Consider the following 17,507-nt stretch of genomic DNA (forward strand, 5'->3'; position numbering starts at 1 on the left):
CCCAAACGCATACACGTGTGATACATTCGCTGATCGTACATCACGCTCTGCCAGCAGCAGCACCCAGCTCGCCCACGCCACCCACCACCTCCTCCTCTTTGCTAATCACAATCTCCAGTCCCCACAAGACCAGCGTCAACCCCACCGTCAAGAATCGCCAGTAGATCTGGTTCGCCTGATCCAACAGCAGCAGGTGCGAGTAGACGGCGATAAGGATCAGACGCGAGTACGAGACGAGGATCGAGATGAACGAGCCGAACGCTTCGCCTGTTGGCGACGGATCAGGGAGCGAGGTGGGCGAAGGAGGTGGATGTGGGGGTCGAGGACGCTTGTGACGACGCGCGTCGGAGGGTGGACGGGAGAGATTGGGGCGCTTTCGTGCGGAGGGTGTTGGCGTGGACGGATCGACGCCCGGTGATGATGGAGTGGGGTCACCGTTGGGCAACGCTGCAGACGGCTGCTTGGGCGATTTCGCGCTCATGGCTGTGGCTGTGGATCCACGTCGGTTTGCTTTCGATCTGCGTTTCTGACCGCGCGCATATCCAGGACGCTTCCCCCGCGCGACACCCGCAGCTCCTGGCGGCGGAGGCGACTTGAGCTTGTCCGCCAACGTCATCGGCTCCTTCAATTCGTCTGCTAGCGACTTGGTCCCATCGTCGTTGTACGCAATGCCGCTATCGTCCTCCGAAAATTCTTCCACGTCCTCACTGCCGCTCTCGGTCGCACTGTCTTCCAACTCGCCATCGAATGGCGTCCTTCTTCTCCGCCTGCGCCTGAGTCGTCGTCGCTGCAGAATCCAACGTCCTTCTTCGTCGTCCCACACCTCTTCTTCCAGCTCCTCGACTTCTGTTCCCGCTACAGACGAGTCGGAGCTGGACGAGCTCCAATCGCTCTCCTCTTCTTCGCCTGTCGGTGCGCGGCCCCAGCTAGGCCGCCTGCTATGAACGCCATCCTCCGTGTGGTTCGGCGCAACATTCCCTTTGAGCATGGGCAAGATGCGACTCGCCGCATACAGCACCATCAATCGGTAGATCAACGACACGATGACCGACTTTGGTAGTGCCGCGCCCGCTGCATGGATGAAGTCGACCGATTGGCCTAGCCAATGCGCGAGCACCTCGACGAGTCCGCTTGCCGCCTGAAGGATCTTGCTCGTCAACGGCGCTTGCAGGGAGCGCGGCAGCTTGTCGACGAACGCTTGGCCGTGCGTGTTGGCCTTGAAGCTGCGGATGAGCGTGATCGGGTCTGGGGTGAAGGAGAGACTGGGGCCGAGCTGATAGATGTTGAAGACGACGTAGGCAAACATGAGACTCGTCTCAATGACGTTGCCTTTTCGGATGGCGAATGCGATGGCGGTGAGCCACATTGTCGACGTCACAGAGGTGGCGATGGCTGCGGCGGTGCCCGGGCGGTCTTTGGTCGCGCCGTCGAAGGACACGTAGAGCGCAAAGGCGGCGGTGACGTAGATGGTGGCCGAAACGAGCAGGAAGAAGATCTGCCAGACTTCACTGGCGCCAAAGCCGATGGAGGCGAGCGAGCGCATAACAAAGGTGTTGGTGACCCAGGCGGCGCCTCTTGCGGAGGGAGTTCCAGGAGACGGAACGCGCTGATACCGAGACGACGGATTCGCTAGGGAGGATGCGATGATCCATCTCGAGGTGGATGCAAGTGACTGGATGACGAGCAGGGATGCTACACCCTCGAGTAGACTGAAGAAGGGGCTCGAGATGCGGAGCAGCGTATGCCACCAGCCCGGCACTCGTCGCGCGAGCCAGAAGAAGAAGGCGACCAATGCGGAGAGGACTTGGTCCAGCGTGTCGAAGCCAGTCAGAGATTGCAGGTCATCTCGGTCCACAGCTCCAAGCGTCATTGATCCAGCTCTGCGTGAGAAGAGATTGGTGATGGCTTCGGTGGCAGTGTTGTCGAAGCTCTCGGATCTTCGCTCTGGGAAGATAGTCGCCGAGGGAGGCGAGTAGACATTGAAGGAGACCAGAAGGCAGGCCGGAATGACGACAAATTGGAAGACGGCAAAGGTCTGGCCGATCCATGCGAGACGTGTCTTTCGCGTCAAGAGCCGCACTGTCGACAGGAAGAAGTAGTACGAGGCCAACGAGGCCGAGAGCGCGAGGAAGGCATCCTGACCCGCAATGTCGAGGGCGAGCGGAAGATAGAAGAGGACCTGAATGAAGGTGGCCAGCCTGCCAAAGTTGACGGCGAGCGAGCGCACGAACGACATGGTCGATGAGCTGAGACGCAGACCCTAGCGTGAGCGCTTTCGCAGGAGCAGCTAAAATGCAGTGATGGGAGCACGAGCGTGCGGATCCTAGAGCGCAGCGGCATACGACATGGCGCGGGAGGGGTGAACGTCGGCTGCCTTGATCAGCGTGGCCGTGTGAGGTATGATGGTGGTGATGATGATGATGAGGTGCGGTAAGAAGACGAGGTTGAAAGTACGATAAGATGTCGACTGTCAATCACAGTCACGTCCGCATTGGACAAAGCATTGCGCTGCATCCAACGTCAGAATTTCCTTTGTCCGCGCTGGCTCACACGCTGCCAACTGCAAGCGCAATCGTGCAAGCTGGCCTGGATCGCGACCTAACACCTTGCGATTTTCAACACTGCACGTCCAAAATTTTGAGCTAGCCGAGCGAAAAAGGCGCTCAGGGTCAGGGTCGTGCGATCTTCTTCTCAGAAACCGGCTTTCAAACAGCCCCGAAAGACTGCTTTGTGGAGTTGCATGTTTCGCTCTTAACCACCACAGCGACCCAGATCTACTGTCAAGATGTCGGCGCCAGAAAGCTCAACAAACGGTGCGAACGGATCGGTAGCCTCGGCGCAGGCTGCCGTCTTTGTCCAGTCGCAGCCACTGCCTGCCGACACTCCTCAGGTGGTCGGACCGGACTTTGAACATCAGGACCCGAATGACCTCGTAGCTCTGCTCGAGAGCATGTCCAAGGTCGGGTTCCAGGCGAGCGGGGTCTCGAAAGCGATAGAGATCATCGAAGAGATGCGTTCATGGCGGCTCTCGACGGACGCTGCTTACCTCGCCAACACTGATCCGGACAAGCCAAGTCCAGAAGAAGCTCAGAACACACAATGCCGCATTTTCCTCGGCTTCACATCAAATCTCGTATCATCTGGGTTGCGGGAGGTCATCAAGTTCCTGGTCAAGAACAAGATGGTGTCGGCGCTAGTGACCACAGCAGGCGGCATCGAAGAGGATCTCATCAAGTGTCTTGGACCAACGTATCTCGGCGACTTTGTTCTGGACGGTGCTACGCTGCGCAAGCAAGGACTCAACCGCATCGGCAATCTACTCGTACCCAACGACAACTACTGCAAGTTCGAAGACTGGGTCGTGCCCATCCTCGATGCTATGCGTGCAGAGCAAGGAGATGACATTTCCAACGCATGGTCCCCAAGCCGCGTCATCGAGAGGCTAGGAAAGGAGATCAACGACGAGAGCAGCGTTCTCTACTGGGCAGCCAAGAACGAGATTCCCGTCTTTTGCCCAGCTCTCACCGACGGCAGTCTCGGCGACATGATCTACTTTCACTCGTACAAAAACCCAGGGCTGACCATCGACTTGGTCAAGGACATTCGCCGACTCAACGACCTCTCGGTCAAGGCGCCCAAAGCAGGCATGATCATCTTGGGCGGTGGTGTCTGCAAGCACCAGATTGCCAACGCCATGCTCTTCCGAAATGGCGCCGACTTTAGCGTCTACATCAACACTGGTCAGGAGTTTGACGGATCCGACTCGGGAGCCAGGCCGGACGAGGCGGTGAGCTGGGGCAAGATCAAGTCGGCAGCCAACGGCGGCAAGAACGTCAAGGTCTACTGCGATGCTACCATTATCTTCCCCATGATCGTCGCAGCTACCTTTGGCAAGGCCTTCTGGGCTGCCAAGAAGATTGCCGCCTAGTTCCAGCTCCCAGCATGTCGTGGCCTCATCTTGTCTTATCAGCATACACTTGTATTTGTACCGTCCTAGAACCCCTTGCAACGAAGTTGGATTGCGCTCGCATGATGCCGTTCACCTCCCGATCTGTGAACCAAAGGGGTGGTACGAGATATATCGGCGATGGTAACGGAAGGGGAGAAAGCGCTGGTCGTGAGGCGCAGCCTTGTTTTTGAACCCCGACCAGCCCAAACGGCACGTCGGCATTCTTTGCTTTCCACAGCCTCGTTGTGAAAATCAATTGTTCCTGCGAGAACCCCTGAAGAAGAGGCACGAGCGCGCTCTGTTGTTGTTTTTCGAAAAATAATTCTTTTAATTTGTGTTGGTCTCGATTTGGCGACTTCTTCTTGGAAGGAATTTGGCAGAGCGGCAAGCAGGCTCGCATCTCAAAACATGCACACGCATCATCGCAAAATGGACTTGGCGTGCACCTCCATTCCATTGTGCTCCTGATGGTCGCCATTGTCAACTGGTGCTTGTCCTCCCCGGCCTGCAGAGGGCCGTGCAGCAGGATGCAGCTGAATCAGAGGGAGTCGCTTCTCTAGCCGAGGATCAACCCTTGTTTTTCGTGGGATTTGCAGTTGCTCGCTTGCTCAGCTGCCAGCGGCGGAAGTCTGTGCCGGCCAGTCTTTGGGATGCCGGTGTCACTCGACATGTGTGACCCTGCCTGAGAACTCGTCCGGCCCAGATACCTTTGAGCACTGTGTCGAAGAGTCCTGTTCGTCCCTTCCTTTGTTCCCCAACCACCATCATCCTCGTCCAGCTCCTCATCTCTGCAAAGCCAAGATGGTCAAGCTCACAACCTTGCACGCAGCAGCAGCGCTGGCCTTGGCCGGCTCGGCCGTCGCTCGCCACTCTTCACCCAGACTGCACAACCGTCAGAGTTCCGGATCGATCATGGAGTCTGACTACTCGAACGGAGCCACCCCTCCTGGAGCACGACCCGGCGACGCTGCTGGTCAGACGGTCGTCATCGACAACGACGGCGGCCACGACGACAACTCGCAGCGCAATGGCTGCCCCACCATCTTCATCGGCTCTGCTGCTGTCGGCGGCTCTTTCTCCACCGGCTGGACCGACATGCCTCAAGTGCTTGGCTTCGACACCATGCGTGACTTGACCGTTGGCAACAACGTCGTGCAGCCCTACATCATCGAGACGGGCAAGGACGCTTCTAAGATCAAGCGCGTTGTCATCACCCAGCCCGGTCTGCCCCGTGACTACTGGAAGTACGCCAACCTGGTGCGCAACTCGCTGCTTTGTGCCTCGGTCAACTCGACCATGGGCGTCAACACGGACGAGATCCTCATCGCCGCTCCGACCTGGTTCAGCACCAACGACGCTTCGGCGGGCTCGGCTCAGTCGAACGATCTCGTTTTCAACGGCGGCAACTGGGCCACGGGTGTCAACTCGGCCGGCCCCAACGGCGAGGCCATCTCCTCCTTCGAGGCGCTGGACGACCTCGTCAACAAGTTCTTTGACAAGTCCACCTACCCCAACGTGCAGCAGGTCGTCATCGCCGGTCACTCGCTCGGTGGATCCTTCACCCAGCACTACGCCATGCTTCGCAAGGCCAACTCAGCGCAGGACGGTATGATGAGCTACTTCATCGGCAACCCTGGCGCGTACGTTTGGCCCACCTCGGATCGACCCATCCCGAACCCTGGAGGCAATTGCGCCAGCACTGCCGACGAGTGGGGCTACGGCCTGCAGGACCTGCCTCCCTACGGCAACGGCCAGGGCAGCGCCAGCAGCATCGCATCGCGCTACTACGGTAGGAACATCATGTACGCCCTTGGTCTCAGCGACAACGAGGCCGGTGACAGCCATTGCGAGGCCCAGTACCAAGGCACCTCGCATCTCACCCGTGGTCAGAACTTCCAGAAAGAGCTGCAGTCGGCCAACAACGGAAACGTGCCATCGAGCCAGCAGTTCAACTACGTGCCCAATGTGGCGCACGAGGACTACCTCATCTTTAGCGATCCCAACAGCCAGCATTTCCTGTTTGCGCAGGGCTCTTCTTCCGGGTCGTCTTCGTCGTCGTCGTCCGCCGCCCCTTCATCGACCGGAAGGGGAAGGACATCCACCTCGTCGTCGGGAGCGCAGCAAACCGGCTCGACCTCGCAGTCGGGCTCGTCGTCTTCTCCGTCGTCCGGTAGCAGCAGCGGTGCTTTGAGTCTGATCTCGCCCACTTCGGCCGTCTCGGCAGTGCTTGCTTCGTCCGCAGCTCTCCTTGCCCTCGTGCTCTAGATTCCTTACTAGCCTGGCGTTAGTTGCTTGCATTTTTCGACCTTGCATCGTCTCCCCACAACGGACCTTCTCTGCCTTGTTCTCCCTTATTCAGCAGTCTAAAGTGGAATGCAGATACATCGAGTCTACGAATCGCAGCGTTGGCCGTACGTGTGTCTTGATAACCCTGAGGGCCGCATTCAAGACACCAGGCCGCACTGCCATCGAGCGTTGATACAGCCTTGGGTGAGAGAAGTGTCAGAAAGAGCAAGCTCGAAAGGTCGAACCCTGAAAATACACCGTCCCGTGCCACGCGCCTCTCGTGTCACGCTGAAATTCACCGGAACCCGGATCTACGCTTGGAACGAGTCAAACCAACACCCGCACCTTCTCAGCTTCCTCTTTCGCCTCCCACTATCCTCCACACCTTCCATCTCCATCGCTCACAGTCTCGATGCACTCCCGGCGGACGACACAATGAGCGACCCAGCCACGTCCGCGCCTCCCGTCCCCGACGATGATCCGCCGTACGAGAACTTTCTCTGGTCGTTCACCGCCTTCTTCCCTCCCCCGTATCGCGTGCTGCTTCTAGCGTCCATGGGCGTGCTGCTCTTCGCGGTCAACGTCAAAGTGCTTCAGGGCAAGGGAGTCGACGTGTTTGCGCTGTTCAAAGCGGATGATGCGGAGAAGAGACGCTCAATACCAACCTCGCCGCCACATCGCAGCACCGCTTCGTCTTCTTCATCCGCCTCCTCGGGCGAGAATGGCGGATCGACACTCCTACCTACATCAAATCGACCCGATGCAGCTGCAGGCGTGCTGACCTCCGGACCGCTGTTCGTGTTTGGCACGATTTTCTTGATCTGGTCGCTCCTCGGCTGGGCCGCTTATCGGTTCTACGTCGACAGTCTATCCGGCGACGAAAAGGGTCGTCACGCACAAGCACTGCAAGGCTTCTCGATCGCCATCACCTTCGTCGTGCTCGTTTGGCCGGGGAATCTGTTCTTCAAACCCATGCGCAAGTCGTTTGGTCGCTCGGTGCTTGCGATCCTCACACCGTCCTTTGCGCAGCAGATCACGTTCAGCGATGTGATCCTGGCGGATATCCTCACGTCCTACGCCCGCGTGTTCGGGGATGTATGGTTGACAGCATGCTTCCTGGTGCCACGCAAGGAGCATCACACCTGGTGGAATGGCAAGGGCAGCATCGTCGTACCGTTGCTCATCATGTTTCCGTACGCCGTGCGGTTTCGACAGTGCATCTCGGAGTTCTGCGTCTCCACCCCCGACGCGCGTGGTGTCAAGAGCAAGAGACCGTTGTGGAACGCGCTCAAGTATGCATCTGCGTTTCCCGTGGTGTGGCTCAGCGCGTGGTTTGCGGCGGACAAGGGGGATAGTGCGGGCAAGTACGTGTTGTGGTTGGTGAGCGTGGTGGTCAATTCGCTGTTCAGCTTCTGGTGGGATGTGACGAACGATTGGGGATTGAGCTTGTTGCAGCGGGGGAATATGGGGAGTGTGGCGCAAGTCGCGCACAATGCGGTCCACCTTCATCGGCGTGGGACATCATACATGCCGCTAGCGGCAGAAGACGATACGGTCGCACTCTCCGACTTCAACTCGAACGAAAAAACCCAGCACACATCGCTAGCGATACCTTCGTCCTCCTCAAGCTCTTCCATAGCCCCACACCGGCGACCGCTCAGCACGATGGAACGCCTGCTTCGACCCGCACCCTCCCTGCTCTTCCCCGCATGGATGTACCAACTGGCCATCCTCCTCGATTTGGTGCTTCGCTTCTTCTGGTCCCTCAAACTCACCTCGCACCTGAGCCTGCTCATCGAGTGGCAAGGGGGGATGTTCAGTATGGAGGTGCTCGAGATCCTGCGGCGGTGGGTGTGGGTTTTCTTCCGCGTTGAGTGGGAGGTTGTCAAGCGTCGAGAGCGAAGTCGAGCGCACGAGGCAATGGATTGAGAACACGCCTCAAGGGAATCTTATCTCTGACAATCATGCTGGGCTGGAGTTTGTGCGATTGTGATTGAGATGCGATGCAGCGAAAGTGAGATGCTGGGTGATGATGCTGTGGGTGTGCGCGCNCTCTTGCTTATCCAAAAAGCCCACGCCCTGCGACCTCAACTTTCGCTCGAGCTGTTCCAACCACTTTTGCAGCAGCGGTACGGTCTGTGGTGCCGAATCGGGTGCGAAGGAGCTGAGATAGGCGAAGGCGTTCTTGGCGATCTTGGGTGCCACGTTCAACGCCGCTGCTTCGCCGCCTCCTGCTTGGGATGGTGTGATAGTTGTGAGTGCGAGCGCATTTGAGGGAGATTGAAGAGAAGTGACTTGTTGGTCCACCACGGCGTCCGGTTCGATGGATATCCCGAGTGTCGCTGCTCCTTCTGCTACCGACTGCGGTTTGGTGACTTTGAATATCGCGCTGGGCTTGGAGTTGCGTAGACAACCGAGGAGCTTCCACTCTCCTGCACCGGCTGTTGAGCCCGTTGGAGAGGGCCAAAGCAGGTGGACGGTGGCTGAGAGGCCTTCTGGGAACGCTTGTACGCCGGTCATGAAGACGACGACGTGCGAGATCGTAGATGCATTCTCCAGCGGGAAGACGCAGTGCGTCTCGTCGACTTGTTGCGGTGTTGTCAGAGGCAGCCTGCCGGGCAAGACGACGGAGAACATGGCGCGTGGCTTGGCTCCGATGGCTTTGCAAGGAGACTATGAGGAAACGTATTAGTCGTGCTGGTGAGTGAGGTTGTGTTTGAGCTCGACGAGGCTGAGTAACGATGCTGCTTGACAGGAAGAGCGAGGTGTGGAAGGTCAAGGTGGTTCCGTTCGAACGGTCAAAGCTCAAGAAGCTTCTCGACAGCTCCACATCCAGCCATCGGGCTGCATCGGCAAGCACCGACTTCCGAGCCCGTCTTCAAAAATTCCCGCCTGCAGAGCTTCTTGAAATTTTTCGCTGAACCCTGCTCCTCCCCATACCACCATCTGGCACGACTCGACCCTCCTATCACCACATCACTTCTCGTGCAGCGTCTCTCTATCAGTGCAATTCGCTTCTATCGCCGTCAACGTCACTCACAACGCCGCGAGATAGAACACGATGGCGAATCCACGACAGCGCCGCAAAGCGCGCTCCTCCTCGACGCTGAAACCTTCGATCAACGCCAAGAAGCAGATGCGCAAGAGGCTCGCGCGGGCTCCCACCGTACACGGCGCCGACGTGCTCAAGGACAACTACGATCCCAAGCTTACGCTCCGACAGAATTATGCGCGGTTGGGTCTAGTGCCTAGCTTGGATGTTAGGCCTGATACTGGTGGAGTGGAACGCGCGCCTGCTGCCCCCAGCGCAAGTCGGGAGGCGGAGGGCGAGAAACCACGGAAAGGCATGGCCAAGGTCGTCCGAGACGAGCAGGGGAACATCGTTGATATCGTGGAAGCAGATGCTGAGGAAGAGGGCGAGACCGCATGGGGAAAGCCCTTGACGAGTGTCGCAGATGACGAGGTCGAGACATACATGCCAACTAGTGGCGCGAAGAAGGGCGAGAACAAGGTGCTGGCCAGCCTGGAGGATATGGCCGCCCAAGCTGCCCCGGTTGAGAGACATACGAGCTCCCTCGAGGCCCAGTGGTTGCAGGACCTGGTGGCAAAGTACGGGGAGGACACGGAGAGCATGGCAAGGGATAGGAAGCTCAATGTGTGGCAGAAAACCCAGGGCGAGATCAAGAGGGCTATCAAGAAGGCTGGTGGGTTCGCGGCGTTTCGCTCCCAATGACGGCTAGGGTTTTGGCATTGTTTGTATTTGTATCGTTTCGGCATTGACATTTCTCTCAGTCTCGCACGTTAGGCTCGATGCAAGCTGTGGCTTGATGGTGCACGAAGTATGTGATTGACGTCGGTGTGAAGCGTGCTACGTCCTTCTGACCCAGTCTCCACTCTTTCCGCCACTCTTCTTGACGACCATGATCTCGCCTATTCTCATCGTCTTGCCCGCCACCGCCTTGACCATATCCCACACTGTCAAGCAAGCCAATGTGCACCCCGTCAGCGCTTCCATCTCGACTCCTGTCTGCCCTGCCGTTCTAGCCGTGCACTCGACCTGGATCCAGCTCTCCTCTCCCTCTCCCTCTGCGACATCGAGTTTGACGTCGACGTGCGTAAGCGGCAGAGGATGGCAAAGCGGGATGAGATCCGAGGTGCGTTTCGCTGCCATGATACCGGCAAGCTGTGCGGTGTGCAGAACAGGACCTTTGTTCGAGATGCCTTGCTGCGATTCGGTGGCAAGCAGAAGGTTGCAGGCCGAGGAGGGAAGGTAGACTCGGCCGACGGCGGTGGCGGAGCGGGCAGTGGTGGATTTGTGCGAGACGTCGACCATCGATGCTCCGCCGGTGGCTGGGTCGATGTGCGAGAGTTGGGTCGAGTCCTCTGCGTCCACCACGTGACTGCGGCTTGCGGAAGAAGCGACAGAGTGGTTGAGGAGCTGAGCAACTGCAGCTGCTCCCGCTCGAGCAAAGGCATCCTCTTCTGTATCATGCTCCTGGGTCGATTGCAGCTGCATCTGCTGACGCAGCAGATCATCCGTAGCCGCCAGGGCTTCGCCTGCAGTATATTGCTCCTGTTGCGGCTGCGGCGGCTGAGGATAGAATTGTGGTGCGTGCTGTTGCGCCCTGATTTGCATCACGTTCTGCTGATGTTGCAGATGCAATGGCACGGCAAATTGAGCCGACGACTCAGGATTGTCTACAAAAGCATCCAGCGACGCCCAAGGCGAGTCGTCTTGGGGACCATCCTCCTGCATGTATTCCGACCATCTGGCGCTCGCCTGTGCACCGGGCATGCTGCCGTGGAGTCCCGCACCGTGTGACATAGATCCTGCAGCCATTCCGCCAGCTCCTGAGGCGGAAGGCGGCATGTCTGAGAAACTAACACCGCTCAAGGCGCTTGCCGTTGAGCGAATTGGTTTCGTAGTCGTCTTGACAGCAGCAGCTCCAGCTTGCGCAAAGATGGCTTCTTCCATCTCGGCGATCGGGTCCTTGGCTGGCGTCGTGCCTGGTGCCGAACTGTTGGAAGCGGGTGTAGCAGTGTCGGAAGGGTGTTTGAGGTAGACCTGCTTGTACAGCGACTTGTCCTGTAGATTCTCGAACGCCTTGTCCAGATCACCCCACGGGCTATCATCGTCGTCGTCATCATCTTTGTCTTGCCTCTGTCTCCGTGCCGAGGAGTGGAACGCCCTCGCGCGGGTAAAGAGACTCCCGGAGATGCGTTTGGTTGCCGGCGCCGTGGTCCGCTTCATCAACACGCCAGAATTTTGCTTGCGCTGCTTGCTCGCTCCTAGATTGTGTCGGGGTATCAAGAGGTGCGACAGTGTGAGCAAGGTCTGCGCTTGGCGGAGAAAGTAGGACGCTCGAGTGGTGTGCCTCTATCCGCCGATGGTAATCATAGGCCGGTTGAGCGACTTTGCCAGCTCCGACGGATCTCGCATGCCTGCGTGCTTAGCGTGCTTGCGGCCGACAGCGGCTCCGATGAGCTCCAAAAGCTGTTCATCCGTTGCCGGCTCGCCGTTGGATCCTGTGGTGAGCGAGGGAATAGGGCCGAAGCCGGTTCGCATCGCATCGCGGAGGCTGACTTCGGCATTGCCAAAGAGGCAGACCTTGAGATTACCATCTGCAGTGACGCGGAGTCTGTTGCACGTACCGCAGAAATTGTCCGTCATGCTTGTGATGAAGCCGACGGTGCCCTGGTGGCCAGGAACTCGCCAATGCTTGGATGTGTCGTTGGGATCATCGCGTTTGGCAACACGCTCGAACGTCGGAAACTCGTTCTGTATCGTTTTGACAAGGTCGCGGTAGGGTACGAGCTTCTGCACCTGCCACTTGTTGCCGTCAAAGGGCATGTACTCGATGAAGCGGATGGTAATGGGCTTGTCTTCAGTGAAGCGCACGAAATCGACAACATCCTTGGTGTCGTTGAGGCCCTTGATGACCACCACATTGATCTTGACGCTGGACACTCCTAGCGCCAGCGCTCGCTCTATGCAGTCCATGACGGCTTCGTGCCCCCTCCTTCTCGTCATGAACTCGAACTTGAATGGGTCGAGCGTGTCCAAGGAGATGTTGAGATGCGTGAGACCGTTTTGCACCAGCGTGTCCAGTTTGCGCCTGCCCAATGCGATGCCGTTGGTGGTGATGCCAATCTGTTCGAGTCCATGTTGTTTGAGAGCGTTGAGAGATGAGATGATTTGCGGTAGGTCTGACCGCACTGTGGGCTCTCCACCCGTAAGTCGAATCTTGTTCACGCCTTGAGAGACGAAGAGCGAAGCTAAGCGCTCAACCTCGGAAGTCGAAAGGAGCTTGGACGATGGTGTGAGCGGGACGCCATCTTCAGGCATGCAGTAAAGACACCGCAAATTGCACTTTTCGGTCAGCGAAATGCGTAGATACGTGTGCTGCCGTGAGTGTCGGTCACGTAGAAAACGAGAGGGCGGCGGTGTCTCAAGCTGATCGAGATTGGATATCCTTTCGCGAGCGCGCTGTTGCGAAGACAGCTTGGGAGCAAGAGCGATGCTTTCGGGCAGCGATGAGCCATACGAAGTGCTGAGTACGTCTGTCGCCACTGTTGAGGGTTTCGCCGATGAGGATGAGCGAGAGAGGTGCCGCGATTGTGATGAGACTGAGGATCTTGCTGCCGTGTTACGGACGGCGAGAACCGCGGTGACTCCTAGTCGGCTGGGGCCGGCAAGGGATGTCATTGCTGACTTGTACGTCCTTGTGCTAAGGCGGAGGAGCCGAGCGACAAGGTTCCGAGCGTGATGAGGGTGGTGAGGAAGGTTGCGAGGGTCATCGCCACGCCAAAATCAATCAAAAGGAGCAGACTGTTATCGCCGTCTTCTAAATGGTTGCCGGATTTTCGCTGACGTGTGATGCGCTTCAGGCCTAACAGCTTGGCATTTTTTTGCAGCTCGGCCAATGCCGAACGGCAAGGTCGGCTAGCAGACGAAGATAGGATCTTATCAGTCGCGCTGATAGCGTGCGGGGCGGCTAGAGCGTTGCCTCTGATTGGCTCCGCTGTGGTTCCAAGTCGAGGCGCTTTCAGTTGAAGCATCTTGACCACATGGACGCCGCCTTCATCCTTGCAGTGATTCGGCAGAGAGCCGCTTTGCGTCCAATCGGATGTTGCGGAGGGTGAGCGCGTAAGTTAGAGTGTGAGAACAAGATCAAGCTCACCGGCTCAGCCGTTGGCCAGCCCGAGGTGGCGTGAGAAGAGTGACTCAGGCGCGGATCCTTGCCTACGTCGGAAGGCAATCCAGCAAGGAGGCTCTTCTGAGTTATCACAATTGGCTCCGTCACTACAACAGTGACTTTGAGCCTGTGTGCACATGTCCTTCGGAGCTACCGCATGATTAGCACTTGACTCAGCTCATACAGCTCTGCCGTCGGTAGGAGTTTGAATAGCCATACCATTGTTTGACAGCTCTGTGTCTCTTGCTTTCCTATCACGGGCCACAAGCGAGTTCGCCAGACCCGTTCGCTCGCTTGTCCCACATCTTCCAACGATCGCCTCCTATCAAGCCACCTCATATATATCTTCGACCCTTCGAGATTTGAGTTCAGTGCTCCGCCTCATCTCCCGCCCGCACGACCATCATTGATCCCACGACAGAGTTTAAGTCAACGACACCGCATCCGCCGTGCCGCTTCCGCCCTCATTTCGACTTCATTTGCCGTGATCACTTGACAGCTGCGGTAACTCAGCCCTTCCACGCACTCAATAGACGCCACCGGCTTGAAACCCTCATCGGTCCACACTGGATCCCAAGCCGCCACATCCATACGAATGAATCGAGGCGTCGACGACGATAAGCTGGACGAAAGCATGGCGTCCAAACACGCCACTATCACCACGCAGCCCTTTGCAACGCCGGACCCACAGCGAGCCGCCACTTCGCACGAACTCGACTCAGGCAGAGACTCCTCTGACGGTCCTTCTTCCTCGTGGACTCGCAATCCACGCTCTCACGCTCGCAACGTCGCTCGCAAATTGACCACTCGCCAGGGCTGGCTCGGCGACTACAACTTTGGCGCGCTCTGCCTGCCCCGTCTTCTCCCCTGGAAGCCAGAGTCCAAGCTCAATGGTGGTGCAGCCGAGTCTCCCTTCTATGGCGTTCATGATGATCTCCCCATAGCAGTTGCAATGATCTGCGGGCTGCAACACGCGCTGGCCATGCTGGGCGGTCTGATCACTCCGCCTATGATCATTGCCTCTTCGCTCAACTTGTCCGGTGAGACCTCGGCGTACCTCATCTCAGCGAGTCTCATCACCTCTGGCATCCTCTCCGCGATACAGCAGTCAGCGATTCCGCTACCCTTCATGGGTGGACGCCAGCTGGGTACGGGCCTACTTAGCGTCGTTGGAACCAGCTTCACCACATTATCGGTCACCACTAGCATCTTCACCAACCTCTACGCGGAAGGCGTCTGCCCACTCAACACGGACGGCAGCCGAGGGGCGTGCCCCGAAGCATACGGCTACCTGCTCGGCACGGCTGCAGTTTGTGCTCTGCTGGAGATCGCGCTCTCCTTCCTTCCACCGAGGGTGCTGAAGCGCATGTTCCCGCCCATCATCACGGGCACTGTCGTCGCGTTCATCGGCATCAAGCTCATCGGCGAATCGGCCATCCCCTCGTTCGGCGGCGGCGCTTCGTGTCATGGAACAACCGACCTTTGCCTCTTCCCTGACGGCCGTGCCTACATCTGGGGCGACGCGCACTACCTCGGTCTTGGCTTTCTGGCTTTCATGACGGTGGTGCTGACCGAGATCTTTGGCAGTCCTGCCATGCGCAGTGCATCGATCGCCATCGGTCTCCTGTTCCCACTCATCATCGCCGGGCCTTTGGGATACATGTCCAGCGCTCCAATCGACTCGGCGCGCGCCACCACCTTTCTCTGGGTCGAGACCTTCCCACTCCGAGTATACGGTCCTGCCGTCCTCCCGCTGCTGGCCGTATACATCTCGCTCATGATGGAGTGCATCGGTGATGTCACGGCCACCTCTGAAGTGAGTCGCGTCGAGGTGGACGGTCTGGCGTACGATCGACGCATCAGCGGTGGTGTGCTCGTTGACGGTCTCGCTGGCGTATTCAGCGCGCTGTTCACCGTCCCGCCGCTGTCGGTGTTTGCGCAGAACAACGGCGTCATCGCCATCACCAAGTGCGCCAATATCCACGCCGGGCGGTGGTGCAGTTTCTGGCTCATCCTGTTCGGCATCATTGGCAAGCTGGCCGGGTGCGTGCGGGCCATTCCGCAGCCGGTGCTGGGCGGTGTGCTGCTGGTTCTGTTCGGCTCGATCGCCGTATCTGGTGTCAAGGTGCTGCAGAATGTGACGTTCACGAGACGGAACAGGTTCATCCTGGCTCTCAGCTTTGGTTTTGGGTTCGGGACGTTGCTGGCCGACGACCTGTTCAGCAACCTGTTCACGTATTCGGGCGGGAACAAGGCGCTAGCCGGATTCTTGGATAGTATCATCATTGTCATTTCGACGCCATTCCTGATCAGCGCGATCGTCGGGATGATTGCGAATGCGGTGCTGCCAATGGACGAGGAGGATAGGCAGCTTCAGAGGGAGAGGGATGCGCCTCGCTTGCAAGGCAAGTCGTCTTTCGATGAGAAGCTGTCTGCTTGATCTTGACCGTAATGACTTGCGTCTGTACATTGCACTTGCTCAAGCACGCATTTCAATCTCCTCCCTGATCATGACGATGTGTGGGCGCTGCAATCAAAAGTTCATAGTTCATAAAGAATCGACGTAGCTACAAGGTATCTTTGAATTTCTGTTCGAGCTTAGAGGACGAGGGAGCCGGCGATAGCGCCGAAGAGGACGGTGCCTACGGCGACCATAGCGCCCATGGGCACGCCGGCCTGCATCATGGCGCCATTGCTAGCACCGCTGGTGGCGGCGCTGCTTGCACGGGAGGTTGCGGACGAGGCGGCGCTGCCGGCGCTCGAAGTGATCGAGCTGGCAGCCGAAGTGATGGACGAAGCAGCCGAGGGAGCAGCAGAGGTGGCCGAAGAAGCGGCACTGTTCACCTCCGAGGTGAGGCTGGTGAAGACGCTAGCGGCGCCCGAAGTAATGTCGCCGAACACGGAGCTGCCGCCCGAAGTGATGTCGCCAAAGACCGAGGTGACGGGACCGCCAACGGCCGAGGTCAGGTCGCTGAGGACTGTGAGGTGTCAAGCAGAAGGGGTATGGTCAGCTTCAAACGTAAGCTAGTGGGAAGTTTGGATCTCGGCTTGGAGACCTACTCTGAGCCTGGGTACCGGCAACAAGCACGGCGAGAAGAAGAGCCTGTACGGCAACGGTGGTCTTGGTGAACTGCATGATTGATGATGGAACTGGTTGAGCGAGTTGATGGTTTGGTCGGTGAGGTACGAAGGCGCGGGCGACCGAATTGATGGATGGTATATATGTACACATCACACGAACACCTCCAGCAGTGGCGCCAACCGAACGAAGCACGGCTAACTACAAGCGAACTGGATCGGCATCTGATGGCACAGCGGAGCTGCAATTAGACTTTGCTCACACAGCCTGCCAAGCTCTCTTTCTCGCACTGCCAAGGCCGTCTACCTTGTAGGTGGAGGCTGGGTATGTTGCCCTGCGGAGTTGCTGTTGGTCCAAAGGAACGCTGGCTGCACCTGTCACACGAGCCAAGGGGCGGTGTTGGTGCAAAAAGGCAAGACACCAATGTCGTCATCTGGCGTAGTGACGGCCGAGCTAAATTTGAGCTGTCCGACAAGGCCAAAAATACCTCGCTACGCCTTCCGCATGGTCTTGACCTCATACCTTCGTGAGCCGGCTTCTGCTGTCTCCAGTCAAAATGCACGCCTCCTCCATGGCTTGCCTCGATCGCATCGAAGTGCCGTCTGCCAAGCGAAGGCGCCATTTACACGGCTCTGAATCGGACTTCGGACCATGGCTTCCGCGTCGTCTTATGACCCATTATCCAGCACGCTTGCTGACGGCGTAATGCAAGGGCGTAGCTGGAGGCCCAAGCTGGATCAATGTACATCAAGGCCAGGCCTCGTATGCACACAGCCATCGATGCATGGTTGACCGTCGAAACAGCATGCCATGATACAATGCCAGGCTGTGTTGAAGGCTGCAGGGCTCAGTTTTTCTGCGCCGTTGTTAAGCCTGGGAATCTGCTTTGGAATCGGGAGATTTGACCCCGCACTTTCCCAACCGATTTCACGGTGCAAGTCTCACGGGCCAACCAACGTCGAACGACACCATCTCTGCTCCCTTCCTCGCTCCATCC

General features: G+C 58.0%; 9 protein-coding genes across 9 annotated transcripts; 5 read left to right on the forward strand and 4 right to left on the reverse strand.

Moving 5' to 3' along the window:
• Positions 1-40: 40 nt before the first annotated feature.
• On the reverse strand, positions 41-2,236 carry PSEUBRA_000078 (ICE2; the record flags this gene model as incomplete). Its single annotated transcript, XM_016435699.1, has 1 exon — positions 41-2,236. One exon carries the CDS (start codon positions 2,234-2,236, stop codon positions 41-43), a length of 2,196 nt encoding a protein of 731 aa, XP_016294692.1.
• A 549-nt stretch (positions 2,237-2,785) lies between these two features.
• PSEUBRA_000079 (Deoxyhypusine synthase) lies at positions 2,786-3,928 on the forward strand (the record flags this gene model as incomplete). The annotated part of the gene is made up of 1 exon (XM_016435686.1): positions 2,786-3,928. One exon carries the CDS (start codon positions 2,786-2,788, stop codon positions 3,926-3,928), a length of 1,143 nt encoding a protein of 380 aa, XP_016294693.1.
• An 822-nt stretch (positions 3,929-4,750) lies between these two features.
• Positions 4,751-6,214, forward strand: PSEUBRA_000080 (uncharacterized protein; the record flags this gene model as incomplete). The annotated part of the gene is made up of 1 exon (XM_016435678.1): positions 4,751-6,214. The coding sequence occupies one exon, from the start codon at positions 4,751-4,753 to the stop codon at positions 6,212-6,214; it is 1,464 nt and encodes a 487-aa protein (XP_016294694.1).
• A 456-nt stretch (positions 6,215-6,670) lies between these two features.
• On the forward strand, positions 6,671-8,164 carry PSEUBRA_000081 (EXS, C-terminal; the record flags this gene model as incomplete). The annotated part of the gene is made up of 1 exon (XM_016435735.1): positions 6,671-8,164. The coding sequence occupies one exon, from the start codon at positions 6,671-6,673 to the stop codon at positions 8,162-8,164; it is 1,494 nt and encodes a 497-aa protein (XP_016294695.1).
• A 33-nt stretch (positions 8,165-8,197) lies between these two features.
• On the reverse strand, positions 8,198-8,872 carry PSEUBRA_000082 (Protein of unknown function DUF775; the record flags this gene model as incomplete). The annotated part of the gene is made up of 1 exon (XM_059464438.1): positions 8,198-8,872. The coding sequence occupies one exon, from the start codon at positions 8,870-8,872 to the stop codon at positions 8,198-8,200; it is 675 nt and encodes a 224-aa protein (XP_059321022.1).
• Positions 8,873-9,296: 424 nt separating this feature from the next.
• Positions 9,297-9,968, forward strand: PSEUBRA_000083 (Ribosome biogenesis protein Nop16; the record flags this gene model as incomplete). The annotated part of the gene is made up of 1 exon (XM_016435717.1): positions 9,297-9,968. One exon carries the CDS (start codon positions 9,297-9,299, stop codon positions 9,966-9,968), a length of 672 nt encoding a protein of 223 aa, XP_016294696.1.
• A 135-nt stretch (positions 9,969-10,103) lies between these two features.
• On the reverse strand, positions 10,104-12,581 carry PSEUBRA_000084 (Molybdopterin cofactor biosynthesis C (MoaC) domain protein; the record flags this gene model as incomplete). The annotated part of the gene is made up of 2 exons (XM_059464439.1): positions 10,104-11,524; positions 11,888-12,581. The coding sequence occupies 2 exons, from the start codon at positions 12,579-12,581 to the stop codon at positions 10,104-10,106; spliced, it is 2,115 nt and encodes a 704-aa protein (XP_059321023.1).
• Positions 12,582-14,026: 1,445 nt separating this feature from the next.
• On the forward strand, positions 14,027-15,871 carry PSEUBRA_000085 (Xanthine/uracil/vitamin C permease; the record flags this gene model as incomplete). Its single annotated transcript, XM_016435722.1, has 1 exon — positions 14,027-15,871. One exon carries the CDS (start codon positions 14,027-14,029, stop codon positions 15,869-15,871), a length of 1,845 nt encoding a protein of 614 aa, XP_016294699.1.
• Positions 15,872-16,029: 158 nt separating this feature from the next.
• On the reverse strand, positions 16,030-16,567 carry PSEUBRA_000086 (uncharacterized protein; the record flags this gene model as incomplete). Its single annotated transcript, XM_016435743.1, has 2 exons — positions 16,030-16,409; positions 16,492-16,567. The coding sequence occupies 2 exons, from the start codon at positions 16,565-16,567 to the stop codon at positions 16,030-16,032; spliced, it is 456 nt and encodes a 151-aa protein (XP_016294700.1).
• Between the last annotated feature and the right edge of the window lie 940 nt (positions 16,568-17,507).

The sequence above is a fragment of the Kalmanozyma brasiliensis genome (genome assembly GCF_000497045.1).
Source record: "Kalmanozyma brasiliensis GHG001 unplaced genomic scaffold PSEUBRA_SCAF1, whole genome shotgun sequence".
NCBI classification, from domain to species: Eukaryota; Fungi; Basidiomycota; class Ustilaginomycetes; order Ustilaginales; genus Kalmanozyma; species Kalmanozyma brasiliensis.